This window comes from Mesoplodon mirus, assembly GCF_964341445.2.
Source record: "Mesoplodon mirus genome assembly, chromosome: 5".
NCBI classification, from domain to species: domain Eukaryota; kingdom Metazoa; phylum Chordata; class Mammalia; order Artiodactyla; family Ziphiidae; genus Mesoplodon; species Mesoplodon mirus.
The window spans coordinates 148,360,271-148,381,274 of record NC_138980.1 but is presented as its reverse complement, the minus strand read 5'-3'; the positions used below and the strand labels follow the sequence as shown (position 1 = coordinate 148,381,274).

The following is a 21,004-nucleotide window of genomic DNA, read 5'->3' as shown; positions in this document are numbered from 1 at the left end:
CCATCTGATTTCAAGTCTTATTATAAAGCTACAGTAATGAAGAATGTGGTATCGTTATGAAGATGGACAAATATATCAATGCAACAGACTAGAGAGTGGGATCACAAATAGATCCACACATAATGGTCAATTGATTATTTGACAAACATGCAAAGGAAAGTCAATGGAGAAAAGATATTCCTTTCAACAAATGGTGCTGGAAATATTGGATAGCCATATGCAAAAATAATGAACCTCAATCCATACCTTCCTCCCTATACAAAAATTAACTCAAAATGGATCACAGACCTAAAAGTAAAACAAAACTGTAAAACTTCTGGAAGAAAACACAGGAGAATATTTTTGTCCTTGGGTTATACCAAGAGTTCTTAGTGTCAGTATCAAAAGCTCCATCTGTTTTAAAAAGTTGATATACTGAACTTCATCAAAGTTAAGAACTTCTGCTCTTTGAAAGACAATGTTAAGAGAGTGAAAAGACAAGACACAGACTGGGAGAAAATATTTGCATATCTCATATTTGATAAAGGATTTGTACACAAAACAAAGAATTCTCAAAACATGATAACAGAAAAACAGACTGATACAAAGTTGGGTGAAAGATCTGAAAAGGTACTTTACAAAGATGATATACAGGTGGTCAAGAAGCACATGAAATATGTTCAACATCATTCATGACTAGGGAAATGGAAACTAAAACCACAATGAGACTCCAAACATAAGTATTAGAACTGCTAAAATTTAAGACTGACCATTCCAAATGTTGACAAGATGTGGAGCAACCAGAACTCTCATACACTGCTGGTGGAAATGTAAAATGATGCAACAACTTTCCAGTTTCTGAAAAAGTTGAACATACTCCTACCATATGACTCAGTCATTCCATTCCTAGGTATTTACCTATGAGAAATGAGAGCAAACATCTGCACAGAGACTTGCACATCAAAGACGTGCACATCAATGCTCATAGCAGCTTTCTTTACATTAGCTCTAAACTGGAAAGAAACCAACTGGATAAACAAAATGTGGAAAAAAAGAAATAAAAAGAAACCAAAACGTGAATCATACAAAAACATGAATGAACCTTAAAATAACACTAAACCAGACCAAAAAACAAAAAAGATTACATAGTCAAAACCCATAGAACTGTATAACACAAAGAATGAACCCTAATGTAAACTATGGACTTTAGTCAATAATAATGTACCAATATTGGTTCATTAATTGTAACAAATGTGCCACACTCATGCAAAAAGTTAATAGGGAGAAATGTGTGCAGAGGTAGAAGGAATATACGGGAACACTCTCTACTCTGCTCCATTTTTCCGTAAACCTAAAACTGCTATATTAAAAAAAAAAAAGTCGGGCCTCCCTGGTGGCGCAGTGGTTGAGAGTCTGCCTGCCGATGCAGGGGATACGGGTTCGTGCCCCGGTCTGGGAGGATCCCATATGCCGCGGAGCGGCTGGGCCCGTGAGCCATGGCCGCTGGGCCTGCGCATCCGGAGCCTGTGCTCCGCAACGGGAGAGGCCACAACAGTGAGAAGCCTGCATACCGCAAAAAGAAAAAAAATAAAAATAAAAAAATTTTAAAAAAAAGTCTATTTTTAAAAAGTAAATAATTGAAGCAAGTATGTGAAAATGTTATAATTGTTAAATTTAGGTAATGGATATACTTTAGTTCATTATACTCCTTTTATGTTTGAAATTTTCATTTAGAAATATTTTTTTAAAAGAATACATAGTATGATTCCATTTATATACAATTCTAGAAAATACAAACTAATCTAAGTGACAGAAAGCAGATCAGTGATTGCATGGAGACCGGAGGGGCAGGAAGGATTAAAAAGGAGCATAAGGAAACTGGAGGGACAGATACATTCATTATCTTGATTGTGGTAACAGTTTCACGGTTCAGTCTCATACCCACATCAAAACATATCAAATCACACATTTTAAATATGTACAGTTTATTACATGTCAATTATACTCCAATAAAGATGTTAAAAAGTTAGGGAAAATATTTTATTGTCAGTAACAGTAGCAGCCTTTCATGTAAAAGGAGCATCTGAAAACAAGAAAGAGATTATGAGGATAAAAAACCTGATGGCCCAAATAAAAGTCAATAGAAGCAATGTATAGTAAAATGAATGCTTCAAAAAACACAATTAGTGAGTAAAAATACTTTCAAAGAGTTTTCCCAAAGCTTGAGGGAGAAAAAAAGGACAAAGATTTGGGCATTGAAAGAAAAAACAAATTCAAAAAATAAAGAGAGTTTTGAAATAGGAAAGTTGGCGCAGCTGCAGGATCTGATTCTGGAGACCCACTGTTGGCTGGTATCGCATTGTCTTACAAAATGGTAGAGGATGAACTGGCACTATTCGATAAAAGCATAAATGAATTTTGGAAAAAATTCAAAAGCACTGTCAGTGGCACCTCCTGTCAGATGGTGGGCCTAAGAGATACCTACAAGGATTCCATTAAAGCATTTGCAGAAAAGCTGTCTGTGAAATTAAAGGAAGAAGAACGAATGGTTGAGATGTTTCTGGAATATCAAAATCAGATCTGCAGGCAGAATAAGCTCATTCAAGAAAAGAAAGAGAATTTGTTGAAGTTGATTGCTAAAGTAAAAGACAAAAAGCAGGAATTGGACACACTGACTGCAAATATCCAGGATCTTAAGGAAGAATATGCTAGGAAGAGGGAAACTATTTCCACTACTAACAAAGCTAATGAAGAGAGGTTGAAAAGGCTACAGAAATCTGCAGACCTGTATACAGATCGACTTGGACTAGAAATTCGAAAAATTTATGGTGATAAGTTGCAGTTTATATTCACTAATATTGACCCTAAGCATCCTGAGAGCCCATTTATGTTTTCCCTGAGCCTAAATGAAACAAGGGACTATGAAGTGTCAGATAGTGCTCCTCATCTTGAGTGCCTAGCAGAATTTCAAGAAAATGTAAGGAAGACCAATAATTTTTCGGCTTTTCTTGCCAATGTTCAGAAAGCTTTTACTGCTATTGTTTATAATTAATGTATAAATAGTATATAAAAACCGTTAAAAAATAAAAATAAAAATAAAGAGAAAATCCTTAAGAGTTTCCACGTCCAAAAATAAACATCATCATCAACAACAATGGTTATCTGCAAAAGAAAGAGAATGTGATTAACACCAGCACCAAATATTGCGGGACAACAATTACAGAGCTCTGGGAGAACAGGACTATGACAATAGGGTTCTAAACAACTAAATTGTGGCCCCTATGTGACAACTGCAAATTTTAAGATTTTTGCCTTAGAAATTATAACACTTTTATATATGATTTCTGGGGAAAAAATAAGGAGCAGCACTTCTAAATTTCTAGGGGAAGGAGAGGAATACAGAAAACTTGCTCAATATAGCAAAACAGAAAAGGAAAAAAATGAAGAAGAAAATTTTACTCCCACCCCCACCCACCAAAAAAATAAAAAAGGAAACAAACACATTAAACACAAATACTATAATACATGTGAATGTATTAAATTTCTCTATAAAGAGACAGATTGGAACAGAAGTAAACATCTCCCAAGTTACTGTTCATAAGAAAATATCTCAAACAAAAAGTCTCAGCAATATAGAAAATAAAGAGATGAGAAAATACATACCTAGAAAACACAAACAAAATTAAGCAGCTGTGGTAATACTACCATCAAACACAATTTATGGCAAAAGACTTAGTGGGACTAAAAGGGATAAAATATTCAAGTCATAGTAAAGTTATATAAGAAGATGCTTACATGTCAAATCGTGCTTACATGAATTAGGTCAAGTAGCAAAAAAAAAGATATAGATAGTCTGAATAATTTAATTATAAATTTTATTTCATATACAGGTCTAAAACTGTATATTACATAGAATACACACTATTTCCAAATGTCTCTGGCTCATTTATAAAATTTAATTACACATTTACTCATCCACTAGAAAAACTTCAACAAAATCTAAAAAGTGGAAATGTTCAGGCCAAATTCTCTGACCTCAATGCAATATATAATTTATCACTTTTAAACTGCTTAAAAGAAAAATAGTGACCTAATTAGCTCGAAGAAACTAAGCTTAAATGGTGGTGCAAATAATTCTGTTAGAGCCAAAAGACTTGCTTACTTTTCAAGTGTTTATGCTCTGTAAACATTTCAGGAAAGGAAACAAAAGCTCAGAGAGCAGACTTTGTCTGTCTGTTCACCACTATCTTTTAGCACACAGTGGATGCTCAACAAGTATTTATTGAATGAATTAAATAAAAATCATCATACATTGTATCTGTTATCCACCAGGTATTGCCTATTAAATGATTAAATGGCATTTAGTAAAATGTAGCATGTGTTCCTGGAAATCTCCATTTTTAGCAAGTGCAAATACCAGGTAATTCTTATGTTCACTAAACATTAAGAACTGCTAGGTTATAAGAAACCAAAATGAATGAAAACCAAGAAACATTACCTTTAAAGTCAAAAATAGTACAGCTACTATAATATTGTTTTGGCAGTTTTTTGTTTTGTTTTGTTTTGATTTGTGGTACGCGGGCCTGTCACTGTAGCGGCCTCTCCGGTTGCGGAGCACAGGCTCCGGATGCACAGGCTCAGCGGCCATGGCTCACGGGCCCAGCGGCCCCGCGGCACGTGGGATCTTCCCGGACAGGGGCACGAACCCATTTACCCTGCATCGACAGGCGGACTCCCAACCACTGCGCCACCAGGGAAGCCCACCAAATCCAGTTTTGATGCTGTGGGTGATCTGCAGGAGAGGCTGGCACTCTTTGACCTTGGGGCTGCACTTGCAGGCCCAGGATTTGGAGAAGCTGAAGGAAGATATGGTGAAGGCTGAAGGAGCTGCAGGCCTAGTTGCTTGCTCATGCCAGCAAGGTGAGCTGACAGATCAGCAGAAAGACGTGCGAGCTCCATGGTGCGTCCGGCACCAAACTTTAGAGTTAAAAAATGTGGCTGCGGGGCTTCCCTGGCGGCGCAGTGGTTGAGAGTCCACCTGCCGATGCAGGGGACACGGGTTCGTGCCCCGGTCCGGGAAGATCCCACATGCTGCGGAGCGGCTGGGCCCGTGAGCCATGGCCGCTGAGCCTGTGCGTCCGGAGCCTGTGCTCCGCAACGGGAGAGGCCGCAGCTGTGAGAGGCCCGCGTACCGCAAAAAAAAAAAAAAAAAAAAAAAAAATACTGATAGACATGACTATATAAAAATGTAGACTTCTGCCTGTCAAAATTAAAGACTAATAAATGGAGGAAAATTTGAACATTTATGACGGAGAAAGATTAGAAGCCCTACTTTACTAAGGGCTTTTAAAACTAACAAGAAGAAAAAATACATATCCCAATAATAACATGGCAATGTCTATGAAAAGGGAATTTGGAAAAGGAATAAATACAAACGGTCAAAGAAAACTATTAAAAGATTTCAACTTTATTGGTAATCAATTGAATTTAAAACAATGAGATTTCAACATAAGATCGACGAAAGATTGCTAATGATTTGTTTGTGGTGGGGAAACGATCAGAGTGTTAGCAGTTGTATAAATTGGTATAACTCTTCTAGCAGACAATTTGACAATATGTATCAAAAATGATTAATAAATGAGCAAACACTTGACTCAGGATTTCCAATTCTAGGAAATTATCCTAAGAAACTAATTAGATAAATACAAAGAGTTACACATGGATGTTCAGCACAGCATTGTTTATAATAAGGAAAAATTAGAAACTGTGTCCAAAATACAGGACTAGTGAAATAAATTCCATACAATTATGCAGTCATTAAAAAAATACTTATTCCCATATTTGTTGACATAGGAAATGCTCAATAGATATTAAAATTTAAAAGGTAGCCTAAAAATAATATGTAAAATATTACATTTTTGTTAAAAATATGTGCATATGCATAAAAAATCTGGAAGGCTGTTCATTTGGCTTGTCTCTCACTGGTGGGCTTACATGTGATCATTACTTTTTTTCCCTTTTCTTTGATTTCATAAAAATTTTTAATGTATTACTATCATGAAAACAAAACCAGTAAAGCTCCTTTGAAAAGTTAGAAATAATTAATAACTCAGACCATGATGCTAAACTCAGCTTCTTAAAAGTATAATTTTTAAAAATGTAGAAACATATTTATAACATTATAAATATTAATAAAATATTAGAATATATAACATTAATAAACATTAATAAAATTGTATGCAAATCTCACAAGTCAAATTTATAGTATAATATAAAAATAATGTATTTACATTTATGTATTGGTTGGTACATGAAAAGCCTGTATGAAAGATTTCTGTATCTCCAGATGAAATAAACTTATGCAGGTTCCTTTAAGTTTTTTTATTAGTGTGAAGAATACTTGCTTTGCAGAGAACAACTAGTTTGTTAATGACAATGGAATCTAAAACCATCCTCAAATTCTTAGTCATTTGGAAAAATGAAAATTGTTCTCTAAAGCACTAAGATTGAGTTATAGTCCACAGATTCTTCCAGGATTAGGAAATAATGATTTCAAGATACTTTCAACCAAGAGATATGACCAAAATGCAAAAGAAACCTCCAAGGTTATGAATCCTTTCCATATACCTTAGGATTTATAGTTCCACACATCATGAATCAGGTCTCTGCTTTGCAAAGTAAACATCTGACACCTGAATGGATAAAGAAGTCAATGTGTTTAAAGGCTCAGTGCATATAATTTTAAAGTTTATAAAATATTCCTTTGAACCAAAGATAATATCATTATCCACTTAGCTGGATGGGAACTGGGACACAGAAAGCTGGAATTAATGACCAAGCCAGAGAGGTATAGCCGCAGAGCAATATCCCCCTCCTTCGGTGAGCCGTGGCCTGTAAATTAGCCCTAAGAAGAAAGAAGGCCAGTCAGGTGGATGAGTTGTGAGGAGAACGTAGGCTGGGCACAGTATACACAGAGGCCTAACAGAAAAGCTCTTCTGCCGCTCAAACTATGCTTCTATATGCATTTAATTGCAAATTTATTGTCAAGTCTCATCCTAGAAAGCAGACAAAAGGTCATTATACACCTAATTGCAAATTGCATGATGTCTCTATAAAGCCATTTCATTACATCCATCTTCTTTTACTCACTAAACAATTTTTGTCATCACTAAATATATTTAAATGTACTCACCTAATGTTTTACTCGATGAGTTCAGATACAAAAAGGATCGAGTAGCTAATGAAGTGTCATGAGCAAAGTGAAACATGAGAAGATCACTTAAAGTATTTAAATGATGATCCAAATTTAAAGCAACGTGAAAAAGAAAAACTTACTGTTTTCCAAATGTCTATATACTGTAGTACTTTATGAATAGGAACAGATACACATAATGGGGCAGCACAAAATGCATTTTAAATGGAAAGCTTAAACAGCTTGCTTGATGAGAGAGGAACAAAAAGCTCACCTGAGCGAACTCAGAAGCAGATCCTTTCAGCCCTAGTCAAGCCTGCAGATGCCTGCAGCACTGCCAACATCTGGACTACAACTTCATGAGACCCTGAGCAGAACCTTCCAGCTAAGTCTCTTCCAAAAGTTCTGGCCCAAAGGTACAGTGAGATAATAACTGTTTACTGTTTTAAGCCTCTAAGTTTTGGGGTACAGTAATTTGTTATGCAGCATGGATAGCTAAAACAGTAGTTTCTCTTTTCAAGAAAGGTATAATTATTGTCCCAGAAACACACAGTTCCGACATCTATTCCACTCCAACTACTGGTGCAGATATTTAGAGTAGATTCTGAGTATGAGAAAGTAATTTAATAGGTGTACTTCCTCTTATTTATTGTCTCTGACTAGAACACCTAAGTGTCCCATTTTTCTTCTCTCTGCTTCCTCTTTCCACTTCCTGCTCCTCCCTCATAAATAGAATGGACTCCAGAACATCTTAAACTGTAAAATACCTTTATTTTACATATTCACTTTTGTTGGCAAGTTCATTAAGAGCAGTAATTATAATTTTCTTAAACTTGTCACGCATGAAGTTAATGTGCTCAAGGTGTTTAATATTTCATTATACTAATACAGGGGGTGAGCAGGTTAGCAATCCTCAGCCTGTGAACTGAAGATATTATTTGGAATGATTTCTGCCATAACAGCCAGTTACCCAGATCATAAATGTCTCTCTATGACTTGCGGGAGCCATTTTCGGCAATGGCCAAACTCTGCCACGCACCATTCCCATAAGAGTACTATGCCATCAACTATGGGGTCTTCAAAGTATACCTAGTAGTAATCCTCCCTTTCCTTAACCCGACAAACACATACTTAGCCAGTTACTTTACACACTGTTGTGCACTGTTTGTTAATAATCTCTGACGTTATTTCTACCAAAAAAATAAGAGGTAGCAAATTCCCAACAGAAATGTCCTTTTCTGCTTCACCCCCTTCTCCCCCCCACAAACCCCATCACAAATATTTACAAACACCTGAGGAAAAAGCACCGTCTAAAATCCGAAAACTGCCTTTATTATGCTTTACAAATAAGTCCTCTTCAATGAACTGTAGTTGCTGTGAAACTTAATATATATTTACTTTCTTTAATGCTATAGTACTCAAAGCAGATGCCAAATCTAATTCAGCTAATTTGCAAAGAAAGGAAACACAAATCTTGCTCACTTTCACGGATACTTTTCGTAACCTGCATATAAAATGTTTCTTTCCTATGACCATTACAAATACATACGATTCTGAATTTCAACATGTTTCAAGTCTTAGCAAATTCCCGAAGTCATTCTTTCCTAAGGTTGGCATGATTCAATAATTTTTAAAATGTCGATTAAGAAAATAGGTGGAAAGCCCTGGCGTCTGCAGGGAAGGGAACAAGTTACAGTCTCCACAATCACGCCTCCCGGGAGCCTGGGCGCCTTAAGGGCCCTCGTGGCTGGTAAGATGGCAATGGGCAACTCTGGCAAGATCCCCGGCAGCCCTCCCAGAGCCAGGGAAACGCCAGGGGCGCGAAGCCTAGGCGAGGGCTCGATGCCCATGGGATCTATAAGGCGCGACGAAGCAGGAGGGCCGTGCAGGGATCGCGCAGATCCCGGAGACACCGGCCAGTGTCTGTCGAGCACACCCCGCCTGCTCTCGGGTCCCACGCGACTGCCGCCCCTCCACGCCTTCCCCATCGGGAACCTGGATCTTCTAGACTTCAGGTTCAGGTGGTCCCCGCCTCCGGCTTGCCACCTCAGGACGCAGTTTCGCGGCGTCCATACAGTCCCCTCCCGCCCGGTCCCTCGCTGAGGATCAGCCGCACCCACCGTCTGCTCCCCCGGCTGAAACAAGCCGGCCGCGCGAACGGCGGCCCCGCCCTTATACCCTCTTCCGTCGGTACCATAGAGACGCCGGCCGCGGGCCTGAGCGGCTGCAGCCCGCGACGCCGGCCGAGAGGACGCCGGGATACTGGTTCCACTCTGAGCGGCCAGGAACGCGGCTTGAGGGCTCTTAAGCCGAGGGGTTGGGTACCTCGAGTTCCCGTACCGTCGTGCTCCCCAAAAGGACACATTTGGGACGACGGGTGGGAAGTGAAAAGTGCCTTGTTGGTTCCCCTCTCTCGACCCTGGGGATTCATTCTCTGCTTAGCCGGCGCCGTCCACAGCGCACCCACGCGGCGGCGGGAAGCCAGGGACGCGAATTAACCTCACCGAATATGGGACGCGCGGGTTTCTGCCCAGAGGTGCCGCCGGCTGTCCCGGAGATGTAGAGATGTTTCCGACTTCCTGCACAGGATCCTTTAGGGTGGGCGTAGGAGAGAGTTTTTCACTCCGCAAGACCGGGCGACTTTGCGGACCTGACGCTCCTCTGTGGCGCTCCACCGCCCCCTTGGGGAGCTCTTGATAATTACTCTTTGGCGCTGTGCGGTATACGTTGGGGGCAGCTTTTTCTTGTGGACAGCGGTGAGAAGGCTAGAACGCTTAATCATGACTACTGAATGCCCAAGAGTCGAAAAAAGAGACAACCTAGTGGTGGCTGCTCTGTGAGCACCAAGGAGACATCGAGCTTGACATGTGGCTCTAGTAAGCACTGGGCGAAAAGCGGGGGCTCAAAGAGGAAAATTTCTTTCTCCTTCCTACCTGGTTTCTCAAAACAAGTGTTGGATGTAATGCAGGGGCGGCAATGGGATTATATTAAGTACATAGTTGAAGGAGACCATAGAGAATCCGAATCTTCAATCCCAAGCAAACTTCTAGGTCTTTCACGGAATCTTAAAGTGTGGCTGAGTTTCAGTTACAGAACTTTTCATTGTTTGTCACACTCTTGGTTCTTAGCCAACGGGAAAGACTCAACTGAGGGAGGAAATTATACATATTTTACCTGCACAGCTTAAAAAGCTTAAAAGCTTATTAAAAATATTACTGAACACATTAACCACAATATTGGGTGCTTTTAGTCATGTTAAGAACAAATTTTTTCTGTCTGAATGCAGTAACAGTATGACATTACCCTTATGGCAGCATGGGTGCATTTCTTATAGTCTAGGCTTTCTAGAGTTATTTAGGGACAACATAGGTGGTTTACTGCAACCAAAACAGAACTTAGTTATTTTCTCTGTGGGCAGTCTGCTGCCCAAAGGGACTGTTCATTACACAATACATACTGAGTGCTCTCAATATGCCAGGCACTATGCTTGGTAATAAGACTATAAAATAACTTTATGGAGCTCAAGTTCTAGTGGAGGATATAGACCACAAAGAAGTTGGATGATTGAAATATGTGCTCTAAAGGAAGTAAACATGGTGGTGTAATAGTAACTGGGGGAGGCCCCTCTGAGGCAGGGATATTTGTGCTGAGACCTGAAGGTGGCAGGGAGCCCATTGTGAGAGGAGCTAAAGAGAGCATTGTGCCCATTCAAACTGCTTACATTATCTCTCCTAACCTACTACACTCTGCTGGCTTTGCTCTATTTTTCCCGTTTTCCTCTGTTGCTTCTTCTCTTTTATGTGAAGAGACTGGTCTTTTCAAGAAATCATAAGTTAATTTGAACATTTCTGATTATGTCTGGTATAACCTTGAAGTCTTTTTAGAAGTATGGTTTTGTTCTTTCCCAAGAGACAGGTGTAATATATAGCACTTTTGGTGAGCTCATTTCTCTTTTGGTTTCATACACTTTGTAGCATAAATGTTTGGAGATGTTCAAAACAAATGAAAATATCTGGTACATGAGATAGTCCAGATAAAATTTAGTCTTAGCTAAAGTGCTCGATTCTTAGCTTGAAGCAATATTGCCCACATTAAGGTTTTTCATTTTGTTTTTTTAAGATCTAATTCTCTTTTCATGGTTCTACTGAAAAATACTTGGAGAGACTAAATAGCAAATGATCAATGTATACAATTCTGCATAAGTAAAATGAAAAAAACGTGATTAATAGTGAATGCTCCACTAGACAAAACAGCAACTACAGTTTTATAAATTTTTTTCTCAAATCTGAGATAAGAAATTGTTCAAATTTTTAAAATAGTTCTTTATTAATAAAATACATATTTTAAAATTTACAAGTTAGGTAAAATACCTCCAAAGTTAAATGTCATTTCTCATATAATCATTGTACAGAAGTCATATATATAATTTCTAGTAATTTTCTACCAGTCACTTGAAATAACATCCTCAAGGTTTAATAATATATTGTAATAACTCCATATTTCACCTTTTAGAGTTTGATAGAAGACAGTCAATATCCTGAAGGATTTCAGAGGTTTTTTTCAATGCCACTGATACACTCTTTTCATTAACTTCCTTTAGCAAGGTTTCTGGAGATTCTGGTTTACAGTGATCCAAAGACTGTTCATTTTTCTTGTTAGAAATCTGGCTTAGGACACCACTGTTCTCCAATAATACTAAGTTGCTTAGTTAAGGAGCTTTTCCCCCATATTTTTCATTGTAATTGTTTTTAATTCAGAAAGCCTAGCCTTCATATTAAAATATTATTTCTCCATTGGGAGGAAGATCTCTTGGATTCATAATAGAGTTGGGACTTAAGAATTTATCAAGTCTATCCCTTATAGATGAAGAAACAAGTTAAGACTATAAGAGGGGGAAAGGAAAAGAGAGTATGTATGTCCGTATTTGGATGGAAGTTTGGTGACAGGGAGGAAATAAAAGAATTAAAACCTCAGTAACATTTCTTTAAATGAAGAAGTGATATGGGAATAAAAGGGAACCAAAGTAGGGGTGAGAGGAATATAAACAATCTGTGTAGGGTATTTTTAACTTAAAACATCTAGAGTGAAAAGAATCTGTCCTCTGTTGCAGAGCTACTTTTATTATTTGAATAGGATTATGGAAAAATAACAGGATAAAAGAAATTTAGATGAGTGGGATAGGAATGTACAGAACAAAAGGTTTAATAAGAAAAAGAAGTAAGAGTCCAGTCCAAGCTGATGATGTAGGAGGTTCCTGAACTCACCTCCTCCCACAAATGTGACACTGAATCTACAGCTACACACGGAGAAATTCTTGCTGTCAGAAATCCAGGAACTACCAGAGTGACTCCTATACACTGAGTGAATAAGAAAATATCCACAATTAAATGGGTAAGAAAGGTTGAGACACACTTTCACTATAAACCCCACCCTTACCACAATAGGGGGGAACTCACAATTCCCAGCTTCTCCCTGAGGAGTAAACGGTTTGACCCAAGATCTAATGCTCCAACTTTTAAGACTTCTAAGTGTGGAAAAGGCCCCTAAAACTCCTAGCTCTGAGCAGACAGAAACACCCATCTCCCAGTCTTTCCCTCAAAGAGGGCTATTTGCATACTTTAAAAGCTGCTGCCTGAGGTATGCCTATTTGCATGTTTTAAAAGCTTCTAATTTAGCATGTGCCTCGGGGCTGAATGTGATCCTCCCTGGAGACTCAGGAGGCTGGCAGATGATATCTCCACATTCTTTCTCTGGCCTACTCAAGGTTGGTGCTATCTCCCTGGAAGGAGCTTATACACAAAAGAAAATATCAGTGAAACAAAGAGCTGGGGTGTTTTTGCAAAGATAAAATAGACAAACCTTTAGCTAGACTTATCAAGAAAAAAAGAGAACTCAAACAAATAAAATTAGAAATGAAAGAGGAGAAATCACAACCAATACCACACAATACAAAGGATCATAAGAGACTACTATGAACAATTATAGGCCAACATATTGGACACCCTAAAAGAAATGGTTAGATTCCTAGAAACATACTGAATCCAGGCTGATTACTAGTAAGGAAATTGAATCAGTAGTAATCAAATACCTCCCAACATAAATGGTTTCATTGGTGAATTCTACTAAATCTTTAAACAAGAATTAATACCAGGGCTTCCCTGGTGGCGCAGTGGTTGAGAGTCCACCTGCCGATGCAGGGGACACGGGTTCGTGCCCTGGTCTGGGAAGATCCCACATGCCGCGGAGCAGCTGGGCCCGTGAGCCATCGCCGCTAAGCCTGCGTGTCCGGAGCCTGTGCTCCACAATGGGAGAGGCCACAACAGTGAGAGGCCCGTGTACCGCAAAAAAAAAAAAAAAAAAAAAAGAATCCGCCTGCCAATGCAGGGTATGTGGGTTTGAGCCCTGGTTCGGGAAGATCCCACATGCCATGGAGCAACTACGCCCATGTACCACAACTACTGAGCCTGAGCTCTAGAGGACATGAACCACAACTACTGAGTGCACGTGCCACAACTACTGAAGCCTGCACGCCTAGAGCCCATGCTCTGCAACAAGAGAAGCCACTGCAGCGAGAAGCCCGCACACCACAACGAAGAGCAACCCCCACTTGATGCAACTAGAGAAAGCCTGCACGCAGCAACGAAGACCCAACACAGCCAAAAATAAATAAATAAATAAATAAAATTTATAAAAATAAATAAATTATGAATTACCAGAAAAAGAAATTAGGAAAACAATTCCATTTACAATTACATCGAAAAGAATAAAATACCTAGGAATAAATTTAAGCAAAAAGGTGAAAGATCTGTACATTGAAAACTATAAGACATTAGATGAAACAGAATAAGACACAAATAAATGGAAAGATATTCTGTACTCATGAACTGGAAGAATTAATATTGTTAAAATGTCCATACTATGCAAAGCAATCTACAGATTCAATACAATATTCAATGTATTGAACAATACAAAATTCCAATGGCATTTTTCACAGAAATAGAACAAACTACTGAAATTTGTATGGAACCAAAAAAGACCTCAAATAGCCAAAGCAAACTTGAGAAAGAAGAACAATGCTGGAAGTTTTCTGATTTCAAACTATAGTAATCAAAACAGTATGACAAAACAGTATGGCAAAAACCAGAAATATAGATCAATGGAACAGAATAAAAAGTCCAGAAATAAAGTCACGTACGTCTGTAATGGTCAATTAATTTACAACCAACAGTCAAAAATATACAATGGAGAAAGGATAGACTCTTCAATAAACGATGTCAGGAAAACTGGACCTCTACCTTACACCATACACAAAAATCAACTCAAAATGGATTAAAGACTTGAATGTAAGACCTGAGACCATAAAACCCCTAGAAGAAAACATAGGGTGTAATAAACTCCTTGACATCAGTCTTGGCAATGACTTTTTGACACCAAAAGCAAAGAAAACAAAAGCAAAAATAAACAAGCGGTACTTGTCAAACTAAAAATCTTTTGCACAGCCAAGGACACCTTCAACAAAATGAAAAGGCAACCTATGGAATGGAAGAAAATATTGCAAATTATACTTCTGGTAAGAGGTTAATATCCAAGATATTCAAGCAACTACTACAACTCAATAGCAAAAAAAAAAAAAAAAAAAAAATTTAAAAATGAGCAGAGGAACTGAATAGGTACTTTTCCAAAGACATACAGATGGCCAACAGGTACATGAAAAGGTGCTCAACATCACTAATCATTATGGGAAATGCAAATCAAAACCAATGAGTTATCACCTCACACCTATTAGAATGGCTATCATCAAAAAATTAAGACAGGTTGGGGCTTCCCTGGTGGCGCAGTGGTTGAGAGTCCACCTGCCGATGCAGGGGGACACGGGTTCGTGCCCCGGTCTGGGAAGATCCTGCATGCCGCGGAGCGGCTGGGCCCGTGAGCCATGGCCACTGAGCCTGCGCGTCGGGAGCCTGTGCTCCGCAATGGGAGAGGCCACAACAGTGAGAGGCCCGCGTACAGAAAAAAAAAAAAAAAAAAGACAGGGCTTCCCTGGTGGCGCAGTGGTTGAGGGTCCGCCTGCCAATGCAGGGGACATGGGTTTGTGCCCCGGTCCGGGAAGATCCCACATGCCGCGGAGCGGCTGGACCCGTGAGCCACGGCCACTGAGCCTGCTGAGCCTGCGCGTCCAGAGCCTGTGCTCTGCAATGGAAGAGGCCACAGCAGTGAGAGGCCCGCATACTGCAAAAAAAAAAAAAAAAAAAAAAGACATAGCAAGTGTTGGTAAGGATATGGAGAGAAGAGAACCCTTGTGTACCTTGGTAGAAATATAAATTAGTACAGCCACTGTGGAAAACAGTATGGAAGTTTCCTCAAAAAATTACAAATAGAACTACCATAGGATCCAGCAATCTTACTTCTGGGTATATATCCAAAAGAAAAGAAAACAGTTGGGGCTTCCCTGGTGGCACAGTGGTTGAGACTCTGCCTGCCAATGCAGGGGACATGGGTTCATGCCCCGGTCCGGGAAGATCCCACATGCTGCGGAGTGGCTGGGCCGGTGAGCCATGGCCGCTGAACCTGCGTGTCCGGAGCCTGTGCTCCGCAACGGGAGAGGCCACAACAGTGAGAGGCCAACATACCGCAAAAAAACCCAAACCAAAACAAAACAAAAGAAATGAAAACAGTCTGTTGAAGAGATAGCTGTACTCTTACGTTCACTGCAGCATTTTTCACAATAGCCAAGATATGGAGACAACCTAAGTGTCCACTGTTGGATGAATGGATAAAGAAGATGTGGTACATATACATACACACAATGGAACACTACTCAGCCATGAGAAAGAAGGAAATTCTGCCATTTGCAACAACACAGATGGACCTTGAGGGCATTTTGCTAAGTGAACTAAGCTAGACAGAGAAAGACAAATACTACATGGTGTCACTCATATGTGGAATTTTTTAAAAAGTCAAACTCATGGAAACAGAATGTAGACTGGTAGTTGCCAGGGGCTGGGGGTGGGGAAAGAGGGAGAGGTTGGTAAAAGCATATGAACTTTCAGCTATAAGATGAATAAGGTCTGAGGATCTAATGTATAACATGGTGACTGTAGTTGATAACACTGTGTTGTATGACTGAGGTTTGTTGGGAGGGTGGAAATCAGACCACCACCTCCCCCGGGAGGGGTGGTGAGATAGAGGAGAGGAGGAAGATAGATATGTAAAGTGATATATGTGTTAATTAACAAGATAGGGTGATCCTTTCACAATGTGTATGTGTGTCAGGTCACTATGATATACTATTTAAGTATCTTATAATTTTTTCAATTATATCTCAATAAAGCTGAAATTTTTTACAAATAATAGTATATAAAAATCCTACAAATTTTACAAAAGAAAGAAGTCAGAGATAGTTCTCAGTTATAATTTAGAATATAATTATATAAGTGTGAAAGTCTCCATAGGATATCTTAACCCTAGTTCACTGTCCTTTGCTGAGTTAAACCCAATGAAAAGTACAAATGCTAACATGATGTACCTCCTATAAACAAGATACATCTTAAATTACAATCTTAAATATTATTCAATAAAGCTCTGTAATATATAAGTAATGGATTAATATAAAGTACAGAGTCATGAATTAAGCCTACAATGGAAAGGGAAAAATTACGCAGGACAATAGATTCTGTTTAAAGGATACAGTTAAACTTCTGTATCTTTTCAAGTTCAGAAGCCACAGACCTGTGCAAAAAAAAAAAAACTCATGCTAGTTGTCTGATTCTTTTATATCCACAATATTTCAAATGAGCATACTTAATTTTTTTTTCATAAAGATTAGAATTTTTGACATAAGAACCTAGAGGTTAAGAATTCTCTTTATATTGGCTTTATTGAGCAACAAATCACCTTGACTCAACTGATGCTTACTGAGTGCCTTTCATGAGTAAGGCAAGTGAATAAAAGTCCTCCACCTCCAGGACTTTTGAATTAAGTATTGAGGTTTGAAGGTAATGGGCCTTCCTGCTACAACTCAGTACTGATGTGGCATATCTTCTACTTTCCTCCTCAAGGTTTACTAAAACTTTAAAAACCTACTAAAATCTCATCACTTCTATGAAAGAAATACTCTCTTCTTTGAATTCCTACAGCAGTATGTTAATTAATCATAAACTTCTTTGTAATGCTTTCTCTTGAACTATTTAATTTTCTGATCTTCATACCTAGATAGTTTCTTTGGAGGAGAAGGGATCTTACACATATAGTAAGACCTCATTTATATGGAACTCTTAGGGAATGGATGGTCTCCAGGGCCAACTTTTTATATGACTGAATTAGGTGTCAAAACATAATAACTACTTTCTATTAAATTTCTCTGGAATAGACTACCTAATCATTTCATTGTTTGCTTAAGCACAGTATGCTAAACATTCTCTTTTTGACTTGAAGGGTTAATATATGAACATTAGCCCTTACCATGTTCCACAGAAACAGATATTGGGGCAACTGGTGTGGGATAGAAGGCTAAATGTACACAAATCCAGCAGAACCTCTTATGTGTGTGTGCTCTTTGTGTTTTCCCTCATCACTAGATGAAATATGAGCAGTGGCACACAACTAGAAAATAGTGTAACTGGACTAGCTCTGCAAAAATAATGAGGACATTCATGCTAGAACATCTCTTTAGTCAAGTCACTAGAAAAGTCTTTTCACAGCTCACAATAGGGTATACGACTTGTCTGCTTTACTGGCAGACAAGGGACCATACGCAATGGACCACATGCACCTCATCAGCCTGCACTCTTTCCTTGTACTCTAGCCTATGAACGGAGAATAAAAGAGATCTTTCATCATTTTAAGCATCTGTACTAAAAACCTGGATGTGACTTACTCCAAAACCCGCCGACTCTTCATCATTGCAAAACACACTCCCCCTGCCTTTTTTAAACATGAGACACATTTTCTGGGTACACCCAGAACCATACAAACTACCTTTAATGCTGTCACTCATATGATAAACCAACGTCTTATGAAATATCTCCTGTACTATTTTTTGACAAGCATTCCTACTAAAAAGTTGAACGAGTAAGCTAATAATATAAGGTGAGTTGGAAATAAAATATTGAAATACAATTTAGGTAGCTGTATATTATGTTTATAGCTGAAATACAATTTAGGTAGCTGTTTAGTATGCGATCTCTTCTCTCCCTTCAACCTATCCACTTTGACAAGAAAACAAGAATCATCTGATTCTTGTGGAGATGTCTTAGGCTTTGAGAGGGGAATGGAGCTGTTCAAGTGCTGTATCTCTCCTCCCCACTCAATTCCTTTGTCTCCCCTCCGCTCCGCATTGCTTCCACCCATAGTTGCTTTCACCAATCTGTACTTCTCTTACCCCCTCACTTCTCAGTTTGTCTTGACAGTTATCCTCCTCTAAGCTTTCATATAAAAAGGCTAGCATTTTACAAACTTTGCCAGCTGAGCAATGATGAAGTAACCAGTTTTATAGCCATGTACAATTTCCCTTTCTTCCCAACTATGTTTTTTGCTAGCTATTAAGGCAACTTTTCTGCTCCCAAACTGTAGCTGAAGAGAGGGACCTGGAAAGCTGAATCCTTAAGATATCTGGATATTCAAATAACATCTACTGATTTGATTGTACCTTTCTCTAAGTAACTTAGGAAAAGGTGATAAGAATCAAGCTTACTGTTTATATATATTTTTCATCATGCACCATGCACTAAGACACCTTACAGCTTATTCTTTTTATTTATTTATTTGGCTGTGCCAGGTCTTAGTTGCGGCACGCAGGATCTTTAGTTGCAGCATGTGGGCTCTTAGTTACGGCATGTGGGATCTAGTTCCCTGACCAGGGATCCAATCTGGGCCCCCTGCATTGAGAGTTCGGAGTCTTAACAGCTGGACCACCAGGTAAGTCCTCTTACAACTTACTTTAATTTAAAGCTTCCTAAATTGTTCCTGATATCCTTCTTTTCCAATATAATCAGATTATACTCTTGCAGTGACACTAACCTTCCTAAGGCTCTTTCTTCCTGTCATTTTTCCATATAGGAACTTGTAATTCTATGAAGTCTGAATTCCTCTATTGATTACAAGGTCTATTCCTATCCATCAAAGTCACACTACACCCAAGCAGGTAAGTGTCTGCTGCATAAAAATTAACTTCTTACTATCTCCACAAGCCAAAATACCCTTTTTTACCTCTGCCCTTGCTTCCTCCCTAAAATGTCTTAATTTCCCTAAATATTCCTTCGGAGCCCAGTTCTAGTCCCCTACACACTGAAAGGAACGCAGGAGGGACTGAAATCTTGCTTTATTTGTTGATTATCAATTAATTTGGGGGAGGCAATTAATATAATAGAAATTATTTAAAAATCAACTTTTTCTGAAAGCTTGTTATGTTAGTCAACATTTTATTTCCTTTAATATTACTAAGATAAAAAATATATATATATACTCTAAATTTTTCCATAAAGTTTTCAGGATGAATTTATTACACTAAAAGAGTCACCCATTTTGATATGAAGTTTTCACATCTTCAGATGAAATATACTATGATGAGATGTAATAAATGAGATATCCAATTAAAGATAAATTACTTTCAAGATTTAAGCTATCAAAAGATCATAGGAGTTAAATATATTTAACTAAGAGAAAGTTTTTTTGGGAAAAAGAGTCAGTTTACCTTTTAACATTTTAATTTTTGAGGATTACTTGGCTCTTCTACACAGATTAAGTTTAAAATAAATACAAATACCAGTTTTCTTCCGGAACAGAAGATGAAGGCTGCGTAGGCATTTCTTTCTGACTAGTCTGGGTCAGTCTTCTGCACCATGATATTACTGTTGTCACATATCTAGATTGAATACATTAAGACAGATATTTGAAAAACAAACTTGTAGAATATTTATAAAAGCATTTAAAAATTGGAAAAATCATTAAGACGGTTTGGGAAAAAAGAATGAAGAAAAAATTCTAAAGTAGGGCAAGTTTTTAAATCGTTTTCATTGGAAAAAGAAAAAGCAAGTTTTTCTCATTCATCAGGAATAAAATGATTTACTCACATATATGATTAATAAAGATGAGATTTAAGAATCAGAACACAGGTTAACACTTGGATTTCATTCAAAGTTCTAATGTCTAAATTCTCCTTTTAGTTTTTCAAAGTAAAATGAATTTCATTAAATTTTATCATGAAAATGTCTTTACACACAAGACTAAGTGAGCATTTGCTTTCTAAAATTTAAACCAGAACACACCTATTAATGCACACACACACATCCAGAATTACATATAACTCATCAAACACACAAAACAAGTATCAAGTTCAGTAAAATGAATGATTTGGAGTGACTGGCTGAAATAAATAGTTAATGTTTGCTAAATAGACACTATCTTTTGAGGCAAATTATTCAAACTAGCAATGAATGTTGAAGCATTTAAACCAAAATGCAATAAATCCCAACAGAAAAATAAATTCAAGAGGTAAGAAAAGCAACTGTTTTGTGAACATCCTCAAGTAAAATCACTAACATGTCAAGAACATCACAAGGAGAATGATTATTATAACAAATTACATAAGCCAAAAGAGAAAAAGCATATTCATAAAAAGCTGATTTCAAGAATCTTCTCCATTTTAAGAAAAATCATTAGCTAGTTTGTTTTATTTCACTTTACAGAAATATACATAAATTTAGTTATTTGTGGCTGTAAGCCTTAGTTTAAATTGGTTAGGGGATTAATTAGTTAACTGGTTAACACAGCTGACCACAGTCCAACCTCCACAGCAAGCCAGTTATATCTATAACACATTTCTTTTGAAAAATC

General features: G+C 38.1%; 3 protein-coding genes across 7 annotated transcripts in view; 1 reads left to right on the top strand and 2 right to left on the bottom strand.

Moving 5' to 3' along the window:
* TMEM267 (transmembrane protein 267) overlaps positions 1–9,801 on the bottom strand; it is a 28,623-nt gene extending 18,822 nt beyond the window's left edge. The window contains exon 1 of one of the 4 annotated variants that reach the window (XM_082622377.1): positions 9,676–9,801. The gene's annotated coding sequence lies outside the window, so the exon portion shown is untranslated. Of the gene's footprint in view, positions 1–897; positions 1,347–6,606; positions 8,437–9,291; positions 9,344–9,675 lie in introns of those variants that run through there. The other 3 variants (XM_082622376.1, XM_082622379.1, XM_082622380.1) reach the window with 3 other exon arrangements.
* On the top strand, positions 1,823–3,662 carry LOC309804241 (kinetochore protein Spc25-like). Its single transcript, XM_082621474.1, has one exon. The coding sequence runs from the start codon at positions 2,351–2,353 to the stop codon at positions 3,029–3,031; it is 681 nt and encodes a 226-aa protein (XP_082477600.1). The 5' UTR covers positions 1,823–2,350; the 3' UTR covers positions 3,032–3,662.
* Positions 9,802–11,547: 1,746 nt separating the features above from the next.
* Positions 11,548–21,004, bottom strand: part of LOC309804778 (uncharacterized protein C5orf34 homolog) — a 33,727-nt gene continuing 24,270 nt past the window's right edge. For both annotated transcript variants that reach the window (XM_082622358.1, XM_082622359.1), the window contains exons 11-13: positions 19,935–20,033; positions 16,860–16,900; positions 11,548–11,866 (exon numbers count right to left, since the gene is read on the bottom strand). In XM_082622358.1, coding sequence (XP_082478484.1) covers positions 11,673–11,866; positions 16,860–16,900; positions 19,935–20,033 — 334 coding nt within the window. In that variant the 3' untranslated portion in view covers positions 11,548–11,672. The remainder of the gene's footprint in view (positions 11,867–16,859; positions 16,901–19,934; positions 20,034–21,004) is intronic.

Coding starts and splice junctions, on each gene's coding strand:
- LOC309804241 (XM_082621474.1), top strand. CDS start 2,351: ATGGTAGAGGATGAACTGGCACTATTCGATAAAAGCATAAATGAATTT.